The following is a 23,655-nucleotide window of genomic DNA, read 5'->3' on the forward strand; positions in this document are numbered from 1 at the left end:
AGTGTTGGATTATTTGCATGTGGACCCATAGGCTGGTCATACAGGTTTTTTAAAAACCTATCAATTGGCTAAGAGAGATTTCTTCTTGGAAGGGATGAAACGTGATATCAAGAGGAAGGTAAGAGAGTATGATGTTTTCCAGGTGAACAAGAATGAAACAGTGACCCCACCTAGTCTACTACAACCCCTGCCAATCCCTAACCAAGCTTGGGCAGACATTTCATTAGATTTCATTGAATGGCTACCGTTATCAAATGGGGTGAGTGTCATATTAGTAGTGGTGGATCGCTACACTAAGTATGGTAATTTCCTTGCATTATCACACCCTTACATAGCCCAGGGAGTTGCTCAGATTTTTTTGGATCATGTGTTCAAGCTACATGGATTTCCTAAATCAATAGTTTCAGACCCCCAATGTTTTTAAGTTCTTTCTGGAAGAACTTGTTTGAGTTGTAGGGGTCTACACTGAGTTTTATCTCAGCAAATCATCCTATGTCTGATGGAAAAATTGAGGCTCTCAACAAATGTTTAGAAACTTATTTACGTTGCTACATAGGCTCCAAACAGAAACAATGGAGTAAGTGGCTTCCTTTGGCAGAATATAGTTACAACAATTCTTATCATACTTCGACAAAAATTTCACATTTCGAAGCATTGTATGGGTATCCTCCCCCTTGTCTCTTATCTTATGTACCAGGTACTTCATCTACAGATGCTATGGATCGACTCCTACGAACAAGAGAATAGATAAGGGAGCTGTTAAGGGCAAATCTCGAATGGGATCAAAATTGAATGAAATTTTTTGTAGATTAGAGGAGAACAGAAAGGAGCTTTGACGTTGGAGAGTGGGTATACTTACATTTATAGCCCTATCGATAGAACTCGGTGGTGAGGTGCCTGAATCTAAAACTATCACCTGAATCTAAAACTATCACCGAGGTTTTTTGGGTCATTAAAATTCTTCAATGGATTGGAATTGTTGCCTACCGCTTGGATCTCCCAGCTTCATCCCAAATAAACCTAGTCTTCCACGTTTCTTGCCTGAAAAAGAAGTTTGGATCCCATATCCAATCCATTCCCACACTGCCACCCATGGATAAAAATGGGGATATCCAACCGGAGCCAGAAGAAGTGGTAGATTGGCACATAAATAAGCTTGGGCATAGGGCGGTGACAGAAGTATTAGTGAAATGGCTTGGGGCTTCTTCCAATGATAACACATGGGAGTTGCTTTGAAGACTTCAAGAGCATTACCCACACCTTGTGGGCAAGGTTCTTTAAGCAGGGGGGATTGTTAGGAGCTCAGATCGTGAAGAAGATCAAGGATGGCGGTCTGGGTGAAAGGGGGAGAAATGGGTTTCATCAGGACGACCAAACATAGAAATGAAGGTTTGGAGTTCATGTCTTGCAAAGGAATTGATATACTGAACTTGAAATGATGTCATGGGAACCAGGGAAGGTTATGGCGTCGTTTTCCGTATGAAGTCATGGTGCTGCATTGTGAAAGTTCAGTGAAGTGCTGTGTTTAGGATAATTATCTTGGAAATGATACAGTGCCATTTCAGTAATGTGGAGAGCTGCGCTGCAGTTTGTTCTAGAAGTAGCCTATGTATCTTTTAACTAAAGAAGAATAAAAGCAGTTATAAGATTCAGTCTTTTGTAAATCTCTGCCATCCACACCTATAAGGATGAAAGGGAGTTGGTATTTAGTTTTATGAATTCAATAGTCTGAACTTGTATTTCTTTTTCTGGAGGTGAGGGACCCTTGAAGATCCCGTAGCAATACAGAGTCTTAGTTTTTATCCATTTCCAGTGTTTGGTTCTTGCATAAATTACATCATTGCAATTTTATTTACATTTTCACCATTGCCATACACCCAGAACCATAACATGTTAATTACGTCTGATCTTATCCACACTTGTGATTTACCACTGCAGAATCTCATGTGAGAGAGAGAGAGGGAAATATGGTTGCTGAAATCACAAAGAGAAGAACTTGTGCGAGAATTTTGTAAACTTTTGTTTTCTTTCCAGAGAAGAACAGCCCAAGAAGGACTTCTTGTGGGCTCCGTTTGGTTATGTTTTTATTTTTATTAATATCTCTCCTCCATGTCAGCCGGTCTGCGGAGTGTGCTTAGGTAAGGGGCTTCTTGGTAGAATGCTTCTTTTTTTAAAATTTTTACATAAAATATAATAAACAATTTAATTTTTTCAAATCTCAATTCAACTTTTTCAAATTTTAAAATAATAATAATATTAAAAAATAATATTTTATTCAACTTTCAACTTTTATCTCAAATTAAAAATTCTCATCTTAACATCCAAACCTAACCGTATTGGAGCTACTGTTAGATTCACATACCCACCCCCTATCTGTAATCTTTCTCTAGGGAAAGCTAACTTTGCCTTGCCAAAGCTTCCATAGGTGGACTCTTAGGTGCTTTCAAGCCAGAACCCTAGAGGCACCCTAAAAGAGATTGGAAGAAGTTAATAAGGGTTAAGTTAGCATCCAATCTCTTTACTGAATGAATAAAAGGGGGTTCCTGTCATGATTTCTTTCAATTTTATGTCCCAATATCATTATATTTCATGTTGAAGTCCATATTACTCACGAGCAGCATTTAATACTGCAAGATTTACAAATTGTTTCTATCACTCTTCCAATTGCAAAAAGTATTTAAGTTAGAAAATAGTAAAAAATCTTCATTCATTGGTGATTTGATAGATACACCTAGGAGTGACAATTGACATTGTTGGTTCAATTTCGGTCCAAAACCGATGGGCAACTGACAAGTTTCATAGATAGTTAAAATCGACAGATTAAGGGGGAGAAAATCGACATGCTTAGTTTCTACGTAATGTCGGTTGATTCGCCAGTGTCCCGTCGATGGCGTGATGAGAGATAGTATTGAGAGAGTTCACATCGCGATGAGAGAGAGAGATGCACGACAGAGTCGCAGATGGCACTGCGTGAGAGAGGAGAGAGAGAATTCGAGAAAAATGTGAATCGAGAGAAGAAGAAAAATGAGGCAGTTCTTAAATCCTAAATCCAAACGATGTCGTTTGGTGTATTAAACTAAACAATGTCATTTCTAAACGGTAAGTGTAAAACAATGCAAGTGAAACCTAAGATACATAATATATATATATACATCGGCTAGTTTGACAGTTTCCTACCGTCTGCAAAGACCGGTTTCATCATTTTCTATACAGCCCTAATATTTAGTCGTGTGGACACAATTAACCTTGTGGTAGTTGGAGTGTTATTAATGTTAGAATAAAGAGGAGAAGATGGTGCATGATATACATGGACAGATGGGATTTATGAGGCTGAGGAAAGATATTTGCATGTGGAATGTGTGCGTCCGACAGAATTGGTTGCTGCTTTATATATGGTGGGAAATCTCACGTGGCTGAGCTGTTTTGTCGTGTACATAACCATAAGACCCACGAAAACAATCTGTTATTGAATTAGTTGTTACTTTGTTGGTTGAAGGGAGATTTGTTAAGCATCAAGACTTGTACAAATGCTCAGTTTGCCCCAGTAAAAACGAGTTGGTATAGATTTCATGCGAAGTGTTGCCAAGGACGCTAGCTAACCTCGAATTTAGATGGATCACTGCACTTACATTCCAGTACATAATCCAAAACCCCAAAAAGCAAGCAATAAAAAAAAAAAAAAAAAATCATTATACATTCATATCTTCTAGTAGTAGAAAGTTGGCATGGAGGAAATAGCCTCCACATTGCTAAAATGGTAAAATTTGATTTGCTAGAAAAATTTAGGGTGTGGACTCCCGCACGACTTGCAAATATAATTTTTCTTACCTTAGAACAACACTGAATATTAATTGATGAGCTATACTACATACTTGATCACTGAAGTGTGTATATTTTCCCAACCAAGATCCAAGAATAATCTTATTACAGATACAATATTATCTGTGTTTCAAAGGGGCAAGCTGTAGTGTTTCAAGTCCCATATCCCAACAAGAAGTATGTAGCGAATTATACATAATGATTTTCGCTCAAGAGAGCAGCACCGTTCAGTGATCAGTAAACTGGAAACATACCAATCAAACCCGGATTTTATGATGGATTCTGGACCAGCTTTGGATGAGTAGCAGCATAGATGGAAGAATTTACATCAGCTTTTAGATGGGACAGAAGATGCTGTACATCTAGACGTAAATTTTCTGATGCTCTCCCACAGAGAGCCAATACCTCTGGTCGAGGTTTGCTGTTAGCTTGCACAGGCCCTCCCTGCCCTTCATAATGGATAACATGATGGCTGTAAAATAACATTGGATAAGCAACATGTAAGAACTTTGAGGCAATAGAAATAACGGAATACCAACATCGTTCTGCAGGAGGATAAGTTTGAAACACTAAAAACCTAACACTTACAGGAAGTCTATGAGATCTGCTATTTCTGATGCTTCTACAGGAGTTGATGTCTGTGAATTCCTTCCGAAGACATCAACCAGTATGCTTAAAAGTAAGGAGAGGGTCTGAAAGACATGCCAGAAAAATAAGCATTAGAAATCAAAACATTTTTCGATATACATGACACATTCTGAGAAACCCATTCAAAAGTGGATCTCATGCTTGGAAATCCTTCTCAGAAACTAAAAGATCAGATTCATACTTCTTTTATGCGCTAACATTGGTAAAGGGAAATGATTAACAGAAAGAACGATTAGCAGGCCTAAACAATATGGAAATAATAAGTTCTGAAACCTAACTGCAATGTGCTCTAACGATTTTTTTTTTTTTTTTAATTTTTAATTTTTTTTTTTTATAAAAAAAAACTATCCAATTGCTCCAACATAATCTCATTTAGTCATATTATATCAAAATAATAGCAAATACAAGAGATGCCCGCATTACTAAGGATGCAATGTTTATGGAACCACTATAAAGGGGAGCCAAAAAGAAAAAAATGCACTGTGGAATACAATAAAAGACAGGATGGCCAACGACACAGCCAAGTTGATACACCAAGGACAGGCATCCCCAATTTGAACAATAAAACAAGAAAACGAATATAAGCAACAGTTCCCCTTAAAATTGACAAGTGGAAGTCAATATAAATTAAGAGAATCTAATTTGCTATGTTGATTTTCTCCTCATTCAAGTCAATCTGAATTCATGTTTTTAGCTTAGTTACTTTGCACAGGTGGTACAAGAGATTGCTGTGCTTTTCCTGAGTCAACACATCATGAATGAACTGACCATTCAATGCAATCAACTGGCCATCAAAATGGGTAGCAATCCATTTTCCTCATGCTCTATGGGTGGCCTTAAAGAATTTTCTACTAGTAATGGTCTAACGACCTAGGTTTCTCTGGAAACCCTTTACTTGGACATACAAAAGATTGGGCTCAACAAATATTTGGGAATACCTTGATACGGGCTAAGCAAATGACCACTGGTGTCTCCTTTTTCCCATGGCCACTGTCCTACACCTGCCTTTAATGTGATTACCTCACACTTCCCCCTTGCTCTCCACAAATGAGGAATTTGTGCCCCACCCCTCCACCCCGCACTTCCCTCCCCCCCCCCCCCCCCCCCCCCCCCCCAAAAAAAAAAAAACACCTCATCTACTTAAATTTGAGGCCGTCCAGACTCAAGATCCTCAAAGTCTATAATTCTGCACCCCAACTGTCTAGAATCCTCTTTACCAATTGGAGAGGGTTCTATGGCAGGAAATATTAACTGGGCTTTAACCTAATTGATCCCTACACCCACTGTTGGAAAGAGAACCTCATCCATTCCATTTTTATCCTCCAACTGCATCCAGCATCCATCCAATCTGCCGTCCTCCTAATCCAACAAAAGATTCCTTAAATCTACCTCCCTGACCTGAAAGGCCTCTTCAATTAGTGTACAAACTCAAATCTCAGGTGTTGCCGGCGTACAGGTCATGACCATCAGAACCACCTCCAGCGGTGTGGTCTGGTCCTTGCTGGTTCATGGGCTTGCCTCACAAGCACCCTGTCCCTTCTAAACATAATCAGGGCCAGCCCCTATTACGTTTTTGTCTTATCCCACGGGTTGAGGCCCATTGCATCTGGCCCAGGTCCATCTTGGCCTTTCCTCTATTCAGGTTCTCAGGCTAAAGTCTATTGGAATGGCCCACCCCATGAACCATAGTAACTGGCCCATTTGTGCCCAAGCCACCCTTTGTCTTTTCTTTAACCAAACCACCATCTAAACAGCTCAAGCCCAAGCCCACCTCCTGATTCTCCTCAACACACCTTAATAAACTCCCCATCCTCTCCTGCAAAAAGTCTTAACTGCTTTTTCATTTCTAGCAGAGTGCTATACATGCCATCCTCTTTCAAGCCGACAGCACAACTGCTACCACCATTTTGCCTCTGAGCATCTATTGTCCCCATTGGTACAACCAATCCTCCCTTGACCAGCGCCTCCTCTCAGACTAGTAGGCATGTCAGACCTTCCCCTCTTCCTGTTTTGTTCATATGTAATAATGGCACTGATACCCTTGTCTGTTGGAGGACCTCTCTGTACGACCATGTGACTGGTTCACCGCCACCTTCTCCACCGACGGCACCTGAAATGCCCCTCCTCTGTTGCTGCCACATAGCCACCCTCTCTTCCAGCCTCCCCAGTGCATCCACCAACTTCCTCCATCCCTTGTCGTCCCTCTCCTTTGGGATGAAGATGAAGTTCCTACTACCACCACCTCCATACTCCACTAAAGCCATATAACAGCTGCAGGAGTTAGAACATCTCTGCACAATGAACCCTCTGTCTCCCTCTCGATGAGCTGTATAGAACTCTCTTCCTTCGCCCATCAAACAGTCTCCAAAGCTTTGGCAAACCAAAATACCGTGAACATCCCCAGCCTTATTTCCTTCACAACTCTCCAGCTCCTCTCAGTGACATGTAAATATTTTCCATCCCTCGTCAACTCAAAAGCTTTTGATTCAATGACTATCTGTTTTAGAAATCCCATTTTTCAGCTCTAGTATAACAGTAACCTTGCCATTAAACGCCCCCAGCCACTATTGAACGCGTTATGCGCACAGAGAGAAAACTACTATTTGTTCGGACTTAAAACTGGATGACTAAAAAAATAACTTCAAGGGATTATCTAGTGCAGCATTTGAACATCAAGATTATTATGGAAATTATTGTCATGAAGAATAGATTCAACTAAGGAAAGTCTATGGGGACACTTCCGTCAACTTTGATCTGTATGTTAGAATGTTGAGGGGAAGGAAGAGTAACCTTCTTCCTCTCCTTTTTGCATGAACCATACTCTTTACATGGTATCAAAGCAAGATTCTATGGTTTAATCGCAGTTTTTTCGTTGAACTACCCACAGGGGTGTGCCTTTATGTAACTCTATATGAGCTTCTCTTAGTAACCAGAAAGAAACTGTGGCATGAGAAAAAAATCACTAATGGGGTGTCATTGCATTGGTTGATGTTTTCTTTGGTAGCCTATGGTGTGTACAGGGGCCCAATGATCTTGGTTGGGCTGTTGGGGATTGCAGTGGTGAAAAATTGGTGGTCTTATGAGTTTTCTGGTGAATTTTTTGGTGTTTACCGGTGTCTCTTGTGGTCTCCAGCAATCATAGTGGTTTTTAGGCAGTTCCCGTGGCCTCTGGGGACTGTAGATGTGGTTTCTAGCAACCTCCAGTGTTGTCGTTCCTGTTCGGATCATCACAAGACATATTTGGTTCAAACTGATATCCATTGGAGCAACCCGCAAGTAGTGACTCATACTACCTGGTTCGTGTTGTTTCAGCTCATTTTTGGCCAGTTTTCTTCTGATTTGGTTGATTCCATTAATTTTTTTCTGAAGTAATAGATAATTATTGATAGGCATAAAAGCACAACTCAAGTACACAAGAAGTATATTAGAGAAAAACCTATCTAGGAGGTTGAAAAAAATACAACATGCAGATCCAGTACATGAAAGTTTACAAATGGAGTCCAAAGGAAAAGGGTGTTGATAAAGAAAGTTTTTAGCTCCTTTGTCTCCACTCATGATCCTCGAAGGTTCTATTGTTTCTCTCATTCCAAATATAACAACACAGACAAATGTGGACCATCTTCCATATTGTTGCAATCTGCAGGCTGCCACCTAGGCTCCTAGCCTTCTTCCAGAAAAAAGAGCTCTGCAATAATTCTAGGCATTACCAAAGCCATTCCCACACGCCTGAAGAAATCATTCCACAATGTGCTTGCAATCATAATGAAGATGAAGACGATCAATGGACTCCTCACTTCTCTTGCACATACAACACCAATCTATTACAAATTTCCCCAAGGGTAGCTGTCCAAGTATAAGCAGCTTCTCTGGATGGTATGGTATTGTTGATTTTCTTGTTTTTTGCAAGCACATATAGATATTTCTTTGTGTCGGCTGTCTCTAGTATTATTTTTGGCCAATCTGCTTCTATTTCAGCCAATTTGCTTCTATTTTGGCTAGTTGTCTACTTTCCAGCTGATATATACTTGTTTCGGCTGGTTCCACTAATTTTTTGGGCTTCTGTTATTGTGTTTTGGCTAATTCAGAGTGGGTTCAGAGTTGTTCAATCTTGGTTTGAGTTGATTTCTTTCAGTGCAGTGGATTTTGGCAGGTTATTTCTTTTTATTGACTGGTTAAGATAATTTTTTTTTTTTTTATAAGTACTGGTTAAGATAATTTTTAGCCAATTCAATCACTTTTAAGCCCATTCAAGTGGGTTTCTTGGTTGGTTTAGGTGGTTTCTTGATTGCTTCAAGTTATCGTTGATCTTGGTTGACCATTGTTGGTGGTACAAATTGTGGTTGTGGTTAAGATCGCCATTGCTTGACTTATCAAAAAAAGATCGCCATTGCTTGTTGTTGGTTGCCAAGATCTGACCAGCCTTGGTGTTTTGTGGCAATATCCAATCCCCATTGTGCTTTTTCCGACTAGTTTTCAACCGGATATAGCATTTTATGTTTGTTTCACTGCCCTATTTTGCTCATGTATTTGTATCTTTGTATCTTGTGCTTAAAGTTGTTCCAGCATGAGGGAGTATTAGATTATGCTTTTTTATTTTTCATTTTTGATGCTTTTCGTTTGCTTCTTTCTTCCAAACTGGGCTTATATAATATTTATGCTACAGCTTGAGGGGAAGTGTTATGAAGAATATATATTTCTAGTTAAGGAAAGTATATGGGGGGATCTTTTGTAATAAATATTAGGTCAACTATGATCCCTATATAATAGAATGTTGACAAGAAGGAAGCATAACCTTCTTCCTCACCTTTTCTATGTGAACCCTATTCTTTACAAAGTACATGCTGTTTTCCAAGAAAGCCTTCAAATAAACAGTAGGAGCAAATTACTCACTGTACCTTATTGAAGAGACTATGAGCATTGGCAAGTCTTGGGAGCAACGGGCCCATTATACGAAATGCTATTCTCAACATTGCGACTGATGTCACTGGTCTGAGATGCTTAATGATGACATGGGTCCCTTCTAGCCATTCCTGTGGGAGGTTACTGAAAAATGAATGCAGGAGGGCAACCATATTACCTGTAAAAGAATAACATGATCACACTTCCAGTCTGAAATGCATAATGTAGAAGATCATGCATGTAATTTCAAATAATAAAAGCAGAAAGGTTTGAATTCCAAAAATTGCCTCAAGTAGAAGAACATGGTTATGAATTACCTAAATTACCACCAAGTTTAGCTTTCTATTTTCTTACATAATATTATTAAAGCTTTCTTGAAATGAACATGAAGGACCGTTCAACAAAAGAAAAAAATTCCGCCGAGAAAGAAAGTAATTCCTTCTTTGAGAATTGTAAAATTCCTTCAGTTTCCTACCATTAATGATTGATGAGTTACACTAGAGCAAACTGGTAATGCCTGTACTGAACCTAGGATTTACATTTTGACATTGATGAATGGCTGGTGAAAGTCTTGCATGGTCTCTAGGATTCCATGTCATAAAAAATGAACGGGCAATAAAAGTAAGGTAAGCAAAAAATAGCTAGTGGCAACTAGAAAGAGTGTAAAGAACAATATCTTGCCACAAATATTTGTAACCACGGCTCAAATACTGTAATTGGACTTGAATTCAGAAATTCCAGTTCTGAGGTTCAATTCAACCCAATCAGACGTTGCAAACAAAACACATAAAGGTTGATCATCAATAACCAGCAAAAGCCTTGAAATGGCTGAAGATTACTCTCTTTGCATAAATTGAAAGAAGCTCTAGAAGACTAGAATTATGCAAGTAAAAGAAGCTTTAGCAATGTTAAGAATTGTTCGGAACCCAGTCTCCAAATTACAGGACAGAACACACTAAGAGAAATTTCTGCACATAGATTAAAACATGCAATTACTCAGGTTTACTTCCCAAGCAAGCAAGAATACCGGGGTGACTGAATGCATATTTCTCCTTGGAGGACCCTGCTGTGGTAGGCAAACATCAAATGGAACTAATGCAACTGAGCAGGCCCCACACTCTGCTATCTTTTCACTTGAAACATTCAAGTTGAAATTCTGGATATAAAAACAACTAAACAAGTTGAAAAATTTAAAGGTTTTTCCAACTACAATTATGGTTTTTCTAAAAAGGCTTTTTTGTTTAACATATCACAATGAAGACAATTCCTTTTTGTAGGTGATAATCAAGGATGAGTGCAGAATTGTACTTGAAATCCCACGTATATCTAGCACAGTGTATAAAGTAAAATGGCTGTACTAATTGCTCTTAGGGGTTGCAACTTAACAATTGACAGGATACTTATCCTATCGAAAGCCTCCAATTAATCACTAGTTATTTATCGCATCACAAATTATTTAATGTCAGCAATCAGCTGGGATTGACCAAATTACCTGATAACAAAGCTATAGGGGCCAAATGCAAAATCATTTCCAAAAACTAAGACTTGGAGCATTTTGAATATTGGAAATAACGTGAGATGTCATTTCCCAATGACCAACAAAAATAAATGAAATTCAAATGAAAAAATCACAAAAGCTCATGTAAACAAACAAACATGTTGTTTATCAGTAAATAGCAATTATACAATCATATACTTAAGCATACCAATAGCCGTTGAGGTATTGTCTTGAGCGGCCCATGTTGGATCCAACAAAGCATAGCCAACAGCAGAGTCTAGTTCTCCCAGTGACCTCTTCCCATCCGTGAGCCACCAACTCTCTTTTATTATACGTGATGCCTCCGCATAAAGTTGCAAGTGAAATTCAGGGGGGAGCTGAGCAAGTAGGAGACCACAAGCTTGTATCAGTAAGCAAGACAGTTGTTGGCATGTATAACCACTTCGAGAAACAATATTCGAGGTATTAATTCCTGAAACTAAAGGAGTTGATCTGCCTGCGCTCAGGGAATCTGTGCTTCCCCCTGAAGGGGATGTAGGCAATACTGAAGCTTGCCCAACACCATTTGGAGCTCCATGTAGACCATTGCTGGATTGAATTAGTGTTGGCTGTATATTGACGACTATCTGGACCAGCGAAGACACAATCTGAGATGCAGACACAGGGAGAGAGAGTAATTCTATAACAGCAGTTTCAAGAACAAGCTGAGTATAGGTGCCAGGATCCTGAATTTGATAGAATGACTTTTGGCCCTCAGAAGCATTTGCCAGCCCAGACTGAGAAGTTGCTGCAGTCTTATTATATGGAGTACGCCCTGAGGGATCACACATTGATCCAAATCTGGAGTTGTTTTGTAGTGGAGGTATAACGTTATTCACAAGTCCCAATAAGAGAGTAGCGAAATAGTCCATAGGTGGGCACATGACCGGATTTGATGAACTAATGTGCTGCGGGAAAGACTCTGAAAAAGGTATCTGAAACAACAATGGAGGTCAATAAGATGTTGGCCGACTTAAATTTTGAAGGACCCAAATGAAATAGAAAGAATGTCATTACCTTGCTGAGATCAAGTACATTCAATATCCGGACTATGAGCTTCCCAGGAAGATGACCATAGAAATATGCAAGTATGTCACGGACGAATGTAAATCTTAGGGGGTGTAAAGCAAGAAACTGGGAATATTTGACTAGAATTATTTCAGCTGGTTCCGTGGCATCATTCTCAATAAGTCTATAAATAATTAAGGGCACAACTGGAAGTAAACGTGCTGCAGCATCATCAAAGAATGTGGGATACCTGTGAAGCTTATTTGAAAAAATGTCTGTGAATATGCAATCATCAAGACAGATAAAAATATAGCAAAATTTTTGTAGTCGAACATAGAGAGAGAAAATACTTCATGTTATTCATTGATGTTCAACAGCCTATACAAGCTACATGCAAATGACAATTGTACCCTCGTAAATGACAATTATACCCTCATAAATGACACTGATTACAGCCATGTCCTCTAACACTCCCCTCAAGCTGTGGCATATATATCATATAAACCTAGCTTGGAACAAATAAGAAGCTTTAACCGACTACAACACAACGGTTTGGTAAACATATCTGCAAGTTGATCAACAGACTTCAGAAGGGGTGTATAATAATAGACACTATATAATATAATAATATGTAATATTCTTGTCTAATAATATGTAATTAGACACTATAGTATAAGTCTAGTATAAAGATAAGTTGGATATTAATATAGAATTTATATAATTAAATTCAAGAATAATAATAGACTAATAATCAATGTCATAACTGTTAAACAATAATATTAATAGATTAATAATCAATAATATGTACACACTACACATTATAGTATTACTATTATACATATTACATATGTTAAGGTAGATGAAACTTGCCTAACTAATAGTGAGTCATGTATCATGCATAATGTATATATTGTAAGACTATTAATCTATTATCTAGATTCTAATATAGTAGTATGTAACAAATGTAGATATAGAAAAATGATGGTGTAGTAGTAGATATAGAACAATTGGTAGTAGGTTTTTTTTTTTTTTTGATAAGTAATAACAATTGTTAGTAGTTATAACTCACAAACTACACATAACTTAATACTACTAAATTCGTAATTGTTAATTTTAATGATTCAATACAAGCAATTAAATTTAGTGTTTAAGAGACTAAAAAAAATGTTTTTAAATAAAAAAATTATGGTTTAAACAAAAATTAAATTTAGGGGTTAGGGAAAAAACAGGGTTTAGAAAAAAAAGCCCAAAACCGCATAGTTAGCCAAGCCTAGGTCCCTTTAGACCGAAACAGTGTTGTTTGGGTGATATAAAATGGCGGCATTTTGTGCCCCTATTTCTAACCCTAACACCGCCCGGTCACTCGAGACCCTTCATTTCACCTCTCTCTCTCTCTCTCTCTAGACTTCATTCCTGAAACCCTCCCGCCATTGCCTGAAACCCTCACTCCTTCACTCACCGGCCGCCACTGCCCTTGCCCCTGGCTGTTGGACCCTCCCCCTCCAGTTGCTCTCCGTTGGCCCATCATTTATCTCCTTTCTAATGTGTATGTAAATTGTTTAATTTGATCTCTGTCTCTCTCTATTTGTCTCTCGCTCAAGTCTTGTTGGCTTTGGGCGATGGAGGTGGATTCGGGTTTGGTTATTGTTTAAAATATGGTTGGTTTTAGGTGATATATGCATTGTGTGTCTAAAATGTATATGTATGTGTAAGTTTGACTTTGCTCTGATAAATTGGAGTCGGAGTTGAATCGGAGCCTATGTAAGTTGGAGTTGAAGTTGGAGTTCGGATTTGAACTCCAACAAAGTCAGAGTCAGAGTCGATTTAGACGATACCGACTCCAATTGAGTCGGTGCACACCCCTACATGCGGTCAATAAAATTAGCTAGTTCTTGGAAGCTCCTAAGATTCCACAGTGAGATACGTTCACTCCTATTATTTGCTGTGTTAAATGAGCTCCAAATCGTGAACTACTTTTTATAAAGCTATGGGCAGTGGAATGTTTATGATACTAACCAGGCAAGCTCTCCATCAGATGGACAGTATACTACTAGTATTGCACCTTTTTATAAAATGACTGGACATCTCAGTTTGAAAATCAACTTGCATGCATGTTTACAAAGTTTCTAGACCGTAACTACTTAGAGTTCATTTGTTTCAAAATGACTGGACATCTCAGTTTGAAAATCAACTTGCATGCATGTTTACAAAGTTTCTAGACCGTAACTACTTAGAGTTCATTTGTTTCAAGCCGAACTTATATGATGCATTATTTAAATAAAAAAGTATTCCATGTCAAAAGCTTAGTCCTCTAATACAATCGAGGGTAGTCATTCACTATTTCCAGATTATAGAATTCTCCCAATAGGTCAAATATGCTACCCTGGCCCTGTTTGGATTGCAAGATGGTCTCAACTCATCTCATCCCATCTCATCTCAACATCCAAACACCACAAACACAAACATTTTTCAATTTCAAATCTTCAACTTTTTCATCTAATCATTACCTAATCATTACAACTTTCCCAAACTTCCAAACAAAACACAAAGAAAAATTCAACCTTTTCAAATCCCAAAACAAAAATAATATTAAAAAATGATATTCTAACGATATTTTAACTTTCTCATATTTTAAAAATATTTATAATATGGTTATATACCCTATCTAAGGGCTCATTCCTTCAATGTTCTGAATCAGTATGAACAATGTTGGCCATTCACTATCAATAAAGCAGGGATAACAATGAAAAGAATCCATCATAACTGCCAGTTTTGAGCAAAATAAATATAATTACCACAATTGAACTTATAAATTGATTTTATTGATTCCATCTTATGTAATTCCAACTAGTCAAGTTAACATTAACAGATTTCACCTGTCCTTCCATGAGAGATGATTCCCAAGAGCCTTCTGCAACTCAACTCGCTTGAACATCCCAGATTGAAGCCAATGCTCTGGAGGTCCATGATTCACACAATATTGTTTCACTCTTTGTAGAATCTCTTGCCTCTCAAGGAGATTAATCTGCAACAGAGATTTTACACCATGGCAAAACATTAAGACAAACACAACCGAAGCTGCTCAATATGTGAGCCCCTGCATTAGTTTACAAAGAAAAGGATCTTTCATTCAATCCACAATGAAGGTTTGTTCTAGTTAAAAACTTTCTACGAGAAGTCAAGTAACACAATGAAATCAAGTTAAGGATATTTCATTCAACTATCAATGAAGGGTTTGCTCAAGTTAAAAACTTTCTAGAAGTCAAGTAACATGATGAAAATCAAGCATATCTCTACAGCAACACTGAACGAAGATCAAGTTCAGTGAAAGTCAGTTGATTCTAGCATTAAGTGCTAGAAGCTAAAAATAATGACAAATGGTTACATTAACATTACACCATAGAGATCATTCGCAGCATAAGAAAGGATAAATTAGAAAGTGCATACCACTATATGCAAAGCATGGGGATCATCGTCACGGTCGATAAGTGCTAGAAGCAAAATATCCAAGGGAAGCAACTCATGGGTCCAGACAAAAAATGTAAGGTTTGCAGAGGCTTTTAATACAAGGTCCTGAAAATGAAAGACAACATGAAAGACTGAATGCACAATATAGTAGGCATTGATATACATGGAAATTGAAAAAAAGAAAAACCTCAGCACAAGCTAGAAACCTGCGAGAGATGTCCATGCTGAAGTTCCATCTGAATATGATGTACTAGTACATCCACCATTGTGTAAATATTCTCTGTAACATCTTCTGGGGAAAACTCCCTCAGCACACGTGCCTGTTCTCCATGTCAGGAGAAGAAACTTTTAACTCTCAAAAGATATGATGCAATAATTTCTCATGGGAGAGGACAAATGGGCATTGATATCATAAAAATATCTTTCCAGTATAAATGAAGTAGCAATCGGCATTAATACTATACAAGTAACAATTGCAATTAATGCTATATCAATATGTACAAATATCTTTCCAGTATCAGAGGAAAATTTGTACCAAGTTTATACTGTTTATGTTCTCTGGGTGCCCATGCATCAGTATCCAAGCTCCAGCACAAAGATATCGTCGGTGCATAGGGAAACTGTGACTGATGTAGGTTGTAACGTAAGAAGGATCAGCTGATGGTGAAAGAAGTTGCGTGCATTGGTTAATCACAGTTGTTTCTGCCTGCACGATGAACGAATGCTCTCACAAACTGGCAGATTTCTCGAGCTAAAAAAGCACATACTTTGCATCCCCAATAGTTGAAAATCTTGAAGATCCACTGAAATATATATACTAGAGATTTAAAGATTAGTTTTGACCTTATCTCTGGTCTCATGGGAATTCACTAAAATGTCTATTTTTTTACTTCTTTTAATAGTGATGAAGAAGTTTCTGTAGTGTATAAAAAACAGTATGTCGGGATAAAACTTAATCTTCAACCAAGAGAAGAACAATAATAATGATGGGAAATTGGGACAAACCTATTGAGGCAGTGTGTCCCTATCAAAAGTCTAAGGAAATTGGAACAATAGTATCAATTGATAAATCTTTTCATTGGCCAGTAAACTACCATCAGCACCAAACAATTTAGGGCTGTCAATTGGGCCATGCCACCTTTTAGACAATTCTCTTCTGCTTTACTAAATACACGCATCTATGATATTTGATAGCCATATAAAATTAATGTACATGGTTCAATCAAAACATATCAAAAAGGCTATGACCAAAAAAGCTAAAGAATTGTAGGAATTGACTTCTATGCTTTTTTTTTTTTTTTTAAATGTCGGGGAACCTTTCCAAGGCAGGACCCTTTGGACTCACTCCTGTAGAGCAAACCCTGGTCCCGTGCACCGCACCCTCAAAAGTTTCCCTACACGAAACTGGTTCAAATCATTGGCTTTTCACCAGGGGGTGTGGCCCCAAAGAATTGTTTGCACCCATGAGGTGTTGAACTTTGGACCTTGAAGGGAGTGATACCCTAAGACCAAGGCCTTCACCACTTGGGCCAACCCCTTGGGGTTTTGACTTCTATGCTAACATAAGCAATCAAATATTAGTCAATCTAGAAAGTCAACTTGAACTATTATATCGGGTTCAAAGCATTTACATCACATATGACAACATGTGGCTCCATGGTATGTAAATGATCCTCCATATCAGCTAAATACTTGACAATACTTGTTTACAACATTTTCTAGGTCTTCAATTGACTTTAATAATTTATTTTTTAAAAAAATTACAAGGACTTGTTTTTTTGCACTTTAAGCTCACACAAAAAGCTACAAAAAATGCACTTCGGTTTTTGTAACCTTGGCTTCGCACTTAAGCATGCTTTTACTGACATTGTTCAACATGTCCCTTAACAAGCCACATGTGCCTCCACTTGTTTAAAAAATCATACGCATAAGAACTAAAAAAGTACAAGTCACAATTTAAAATGTAATAAAATTTACTAATATACAAATAAACATAAAAATCAAAATAAAAACTCATAAAACCAAAACATAAAAACAAAAATATGAAAGAAATCATAAAATTTCTTTTGAAAAAATAACTTGGTCATGTGGGGAGGGTTGGTGGACTGGAGGGAGGAACCACAGGAGTAAAAAGCTCAATTAAAAAGTATATGCAGTAATTTGACTTAACAAAAAACCACAGGGACCAGTTTTTTGGTCATTTTATATTTGAAAACTGTTCTTATGTTATAAGCCCCTTATTACTTATCAAAAAAATGTTATAAGCCCCTTATTTGCACCTACGATATGAAATGTTATGGGGGTAAAGTTTTGCACATATTATATTAATGTTTTCATCTGAAAGTTATGCAATTTATGAAGTCATGGTTATTTTTTTTTTTTTTATAAGTTGAAGTCATGGTTATGCTTGTAATATTAATGCTATGAAGGCTTATATAATGGAAGTTACGAAAAAAGAAATAATGAATGAATACCTGTTATGAATGCTATGTGTTGGCCATATGATGATATCTTGTAACAATGAAAAGTTATGGGTGGGTGTGAAAGCCATACTGAAGGACTTTAAGAAGGAGTGATCCATGTGAGATGTTTACATCCAACAGTATAACAGTACCCCTATGACCACAGGATGTGAGATCAGTGCACAACTTGCACATTAGGGTTAATCTGTGTAGTCATTAAGACTGCTTTCATCACTAAATCCGGGGCTAAAATCTTTAACCATATGAGGTGCTATCCACTGAGCATACGACTCATTTTTGTTTTTCTATTTTAAATTCCCAGGTGAAGAGGATGGGGATGAGCAAGCAGGCCAGAACGAGCAGATGAGACCCTACCTTAGTCCAGAACTAGTAATAACCTTTTTACCATTTATTATAAATGAACCATGGTTGCAGGTATCTACTTTTATGGATTTCATATTACATGGTGCTATGTAGCATTCCTAACCCTATGGGATGGGGGTGTTACAGATAGCCGTCAAGAGAAGGATGAGATATCAATCAGAGAAGAGATTGGAGCAAAGGTCGCTAAAGATGCTGGTGCTAAGGCTACATGGCCTTGACATCAGTGTTTAATGCCTTTTTTTTTTTTTTTTTTTTTAAAGAATGGAAGAGCAGTGAAAGTGTAGTGCTGGATTCTTGTTAACTAAAGTGTTTTCTATCTGAAAAATAAGGGTAGGAAACTGGACAAAGGGGGGTTAGCTCCCAAATTTCACTTGTAGCATCATTACAGATCTTTGAGAGTATATTTCATACATTGTGGTAAAACATATTCATATGAAGAGAAATCCATCATATGTACATAAGAAACGGCAGGATGAGAAAAGAGCAATCATAGTTCTAATTTTATACATGTATAAAAAATCTTCCTAATACAACAAGTCATAATATTTATATCCGGTAGTTGAGTCCAGACACTATTGACCTCAGACATGGAAAAGAAATTTTGATAGACAACAGATTTTGTTTTTTTGTTTTTCTTAAAAGAAAGAAAGGAATAAAGAAAAAATACCTTCTGCCATGCTTGAATCTCCAGGCTCCTCTTATCCATCCGACCCATTAAGGCCTCACGTAGAACAGAAGGAAAGTACCGCAGCGTTTTTTCAGACCATGTATGTAGACTGGTTGCCATTATCTGTTCTAACATAGTTTGAAGGTAAAGCAGGTGATCTGCATCGGCAATTCCACGTGTTTTAATGGTTATGGCAAGAGTTATTACGGTAATCCGATTTAGGGTTTCTGTGAATTCTGTAGGACCCTTCAAAAAATTAGGAATCATACTTTAGTTGAATTCATCAAGGGGAAAAAACCCACACAGAGAGAGAGAGAGAGAGAGAGAGAGAGAGAGAGAGAGAGAGAGAGTTTGGAGGCCACAGTATCCACCTTTCCTTCCCTTTTAACTGGGAAAAAATCTCTGAGTGAGAAAATAAGATTCATGCACAAGTTTTCAGCCAATCTAAATACACGATGATCTCCACGTTTCCCTTTTAGTGTAGAAATTATTTTTGTGACATCATACATCAAGGCTTTGCTTTTTCCTTCATACCTAGCCAAAACAATAAAAAATAGAAATTGAAAAGATGTCAAACTGGACAAATTGTTTTTTGATTAGTGTCAAACTGAACAAATTAAGTTGCAGTATTTCAGTGACTATAAACAAAGGGATTAAGCCAAAGCATCTGAAGTCCCTGGACTCTAAGGGCACATTTGAGCAACACCAAACATTCTAAAAATCCCAAAATTTCTTCTGCATTTCCAAACATCACTCAAACACAAAATACTTCTCTATTTCAAATTTTAAATAGTTCATCTAATCATTACCTAATCATTACTCAAACACAAAAATCAATACAACATTTTTTTTTATAAGTAAAAAAAAAATCAATAAAAATTTTACAAACTTCAAAACAAAAACTATACTAAACAATTATATTCAAACAAATTTTTAACTTTATCAATTCACTTTCACAAACTCTAATACAATACTTATTTTAAAAATTATTTTTATTCAACTTTTTCTCTCTCCTTTCCCAAAAGCCTATAAAACATTTTCACTCAAACCATTTCCCTACTATTCACAAAAATTTGAGATACTTTAAGCATCCAAACATGCCCTAAAACTCACTCAAATTTCGGAATACAGAGATCTAGAAGCACACAACACATTGATTACAAAATTGTTATATCGAAAGATGGACCACAGTAAGTAATCACCTGTATAGTGGAAGCAAACGGTAGTTCAAAATTTCAAGCACCAATAGTGTTACCCCGGGCTTGCTCAATAAAGATGGGTTCCTCTGTGCCAAATTCTGCAGAAAGTGGTGCCTATGAGAGTTTTTAACACTGTAGAAATGACATATATATGTATATGGGAATTACCACTCCCCCTCCCTCTTGTACCATTTGTACTGCAACAAAACTGTAGAATTTTATTTAATTTTAATTACGAGTGAAATATATGCCAAAAATTATTGGACATTTCTTACGCATTAGACATTGTCTTTTGACACAAGATAGTTTCAGATATGAAGGTGTCAGCAGGGCTGCAGACGAACTCACTATGGGTTAAAGTAGACATCAATCCCCTCTCTACACTATGAATTCATCACTACGGTGCTCAAGTTTTCATGAGAAATGAGAATAATAGCATGAGTAAGAAAGACGAAAATAAAAAAAACTTTTAAAGGGGAAAGGAAATTTACGCTGAAGTGTGAACGGAATAATGAGTGAGGTGCAATGAGCAGCAATCTCGTATACGTTTCAACCATAGCAATGTTGGGCACACCCTGCATCAAGATATTGAATATAAATGTCTTGAAATAGCACAGAGTTTCTAGCGATTTCATGGAACCACATACCTGAATTAAATATGACTCGGCAATTAATCATGCAAATCAGTTTATTAATATAATATCAAATAAAACACTTCATGATGAGCAACCTCTTAACATTTGGGTTTAGAAAGAGAAAGATAGAGACGTGGATAAAGTGATTAGAAAGAGGATTGTTCCTCATCAACCCAAGCTGGGCCAAATAAATCCCAACCTATATAACTCAATGATATAAACATCTAAGCAAACTGATCATCACACTTCACAAATAGCGCAGAAATATCTCCACTTTGTATTATCCCACGAATGAAGTGACCGTCAACCCCATATACTTTATTTTTTAGTAAAAAAATTAGAAGTAGAAGCTGTAAGAAGGGCAACCTGATTATCGCAAAATAACTAATTAGGAGCTGGAACCGGAAAAACAATCTGCTCAAAGAAATGGTGTGAAAATATATTCCCTCAATATCTTATATCTTCACTCAATATCTTAACTCACCAGAGGCCTGAGCCACTACCCTGTACTTGGCTTCTTCACTAGATCATCTACTACTGCTGGTTTCTAATTCTTGTACATTACCAAGAAGCCATCAAAAATCTATTAAGGGAGAGAATGCCAAATTAGCATAGGAAAAACCTTCCACTCTAAAATGCACATTTGGCATATCTTGCAATCGAACCCAAAACTTGCTTGAGGTAGTGAATAATACAAGTGACGGTAATGTGAAACCCTAGGAGCTTCTAGGGAACTAACATACTACACAGAATACATATGAGATAGCTGATCTAGTGATGTTAAGATAATTCCACTTCCCACTAGTCGACAATATCTTCTAGGATCCCCAAATAACTCTCCATCATCCTACTTGAGAGTTTATGGTTTAGATCTTTCAAAGCATCAATGGGTTGAGAAATCCACTCAAACCCATAAGATAGCAATCAACAAGACTAAACTAACTGAAGTTCCAAGATACTTTTGCTCCATGAAGAAGAAACAACAGAAAACAAACTTGAACTGGCGAGTAAGCTTACTAAGGCAAAACCAGGTATGTGATTCAACAGGAGAAACTATGGAACCGAACAACAAAGACTTAAAATAAAACAAAAACATTCAAGACAAAGAAATCAGGTTGTTCCAAACCTATAAATAAGATTCTAGGGAAGTTTCAATTGATTAGTTTTTTTTATAGACATAGCTTATATATGGCTAGCGCTTTCCTGTCGTTATATATGGCATTATATAGGTTTGGAATGACCTGAATTACATAGGTATGGCCCCATATTATGGAGACGCTAGGTTGGATGGTGGAGGCTACCGTTGGGGGGTATTTCTTTCAGGTTTCTAGGTTGGTAATGCCATTAATGGGTCTATTACCCTTTCGCACCTTTTTGCAGATGACCCTCTCATTTTTTGTGATGAGGACCGTGGTCAAGTTCAAGCTTTAAGGGCTGTATTATTATGTTTTGAAGCTGTATCAGGCCTCAAGGTGAACCTTGGAAAGTCAGAGTTGGTTCCGGTGGGGGTGGTGCGTAACATCAATAGTTTGGTATGTTTGTTGGGCTGTAAAACAGCTTCTTTACCTATGAGATACTTGGGCCTTCCATTGGGGGTGCCTTTTAAGGCTAGTGCTATTTGGGATGGGGTTGTTGAGAAGTTGAGAAAAGGTTGGCTGGTTGGAAGCAGCTATATTTATCTAAAGGGGGCAGACTTACTCTTATTAAGAGTACCCTCTCCAATCTTCCCAATTATTTTCTGTCATTGTTTCAATTGCCTGCAGGGGTGGCCAACCAGATTGAGAATTTTGTTTCGTGCTTTTTTATGGGGTGGTATGGGAGAAGAAACTAAATTCCATCTTGTTAGTTGGAATAAATTTTTTTTCTCCTATCTCGGTTGGAGGATCGTTACTTGAGGACCTTTACTAAGGCTATATTCGGAAAGTGGCTATGGAGGTATCAATTGGAAGGAGAGTCACTTTGGAAGGAGGAGGGGGGGGGGGGGGGGGGGGGGTTGGTGTTCTAATGAAGTACGGGGGGTTTATGGTGTGGATCTATGGAAGTTCATCAGAAAGGGCTGGGAGAGTTTTGTTAGTCATGTCATTTATGATGTTGGAGAGGGATCTAGGATCCATTTATGGTTTGACATTTGGTATGGTGATCGGGCACAAAATAGTGTGTTTCCGGTTATTTTTCGATTGGCTTCTAATCGTTTTGCTGCAGTTTCTGATTGGCTTTGTTGTTCTAATACTTCAAACATTAATATAACTGGTCGCAGACCCACACCATGCAAGAATAATATAATATATTTTGAAAATCAGATATATAACTTTTTAAAACATTATACTATGAATGATTTTATATGTTTAAATCTTAAAATCAAGAAAAAATTTGAGTAACCCATCTTTATAAATCTATTTTTTTTTTCTGCAATATCATTAGATGATGAAATTAATCATGCATCTAGACTTCTTCCGAAGTTTATTTTTCTCTTTAAAAGAAAGGGCCTAAAAATTTAAAAGACTGCTAATTTATAATGAAAATTAGTAACTTGAAAAAATATATTTTTTTCCATTTTACAATTTCAGTTTAAATACAAATGGTTGATTTAGTTAGATCTATAAATTTTCATTTAATTAGTAATTAATTTTCACTTAGCAATAATAAAATTGGAGGGATGATGTGGCTTTATAGGAACATTTTTTCATTTAATGATAATAAAATAAGATAGTGGACGGTGTGGCTTCATGAAAGCAAGGCATTTGCTTTTGAAAATTAAATTAGCATAGAGATGGGCATAAGAGATGCAAGTGCAAAGAGAGGTGGATGTGCAAGCCGCACAAGAGTATGAGTAACGGTGTGATCCACCAAAGATGAGTGTATTCACTAGCAGTCTAGCGGTGGCTCTTGTGACCACAGGGGTCAGGTTGTGGGAGCGGTGCACAACCTT

At 37.4% G+C, this 23,655-nt stretch overlaps 1 protein-coding gene and 1 long non-coding RNA gene across 2 annotated transcripts in view; both read right to left on the reverse strand.

Moving 5' to 3' along the window:
• Nucleotides 1-497: 497 nt before the first annotated feature.
• On the reverse strand, nt 498-1,868 carry LOC122308767. Its single transcript, XR_006242220.1, has 2 exons — nt 860-1,868; nt 498-729 (listed from the first exon to the last, which is right to left on the reverse strand). It is a non-coding gene; the product is annotated as an uncharacterized LOC122308767 (long non-coding RNA).
• A 1,979-nt stretch (nt 1,869-3,847) lies between these two features.
• The window catches only part of LOC122311935 (mediator of RNA polymerase II transcription subunit 23), a 44,094-nt gene continuing 24,286 nt past the window's right edge, over nt 3,848-23,655 (reverse strand). Inside the window, exons 9-21 of the mRNA XM_043126714.1 lie at nt 20,583-20,666; nt 20,095-20,189; nt 19,264-19,426; nt 18,893-19,138; nt 15,915-16,085; nt 15,586-15,699; nt 15,359-15,484; nt 14,788-14,936; nt 11,921-12,161; nt 11,073-11,838; nt 9,363-9,544; nt 4,408-4,511; nt 3,848-4,291 (exon numbers count right to left, since the gene is read on the reverse strand). Of these exons, the coding sequence (XP_042982648.1) occupies nt 4,090-4,291; nt 4,408-4,511; nt 9,363-9,544; nt 11,073-11,838; nt 11,921-12,161; nt 14,788-14,936; nt 15,359-15,484; nt 15,586-15,699; nt 15,915-16,085; nt 18,893-19,138; nt 19,264-19,426; nt 20,095-20,189; nt 20,583-20,666 (2,643 nt within the window). The 3' untranslated portion in view covers nt 3,848-4,089. The remainder of the gene's footprint in view (nt 4,292-4,407; nt 4,512-9,362; nt 9,545-11,072; nt 11,839-11,920; nt 12,162-14,787; nt 14,937-15,358; nt 15,485-15,585; nt 15,700-15,914; nt 16,086-18,892; nt 19,139-19,263; nt 19,427-20,094; nt 20,190-20,582; nt 20,667-23,655) is intronic.

The sequence above is a fragment of the Carya illinoinensis genome, chromosome 5, assembly GCF_018687715.1.
Source record: "Carya illinoinensis cultivar Pawnee chromosome 5, C.illinoinensisPawnee_v1, whole genome shotgun sequence".
In the NCBI taxonomy this organism is placed as follows: Eukaryota; Viridiplantae; Streptophyta; class Magnoliopsida; order Fagales; family Juglandaceae; genus Carya; species Carya illinoinensis.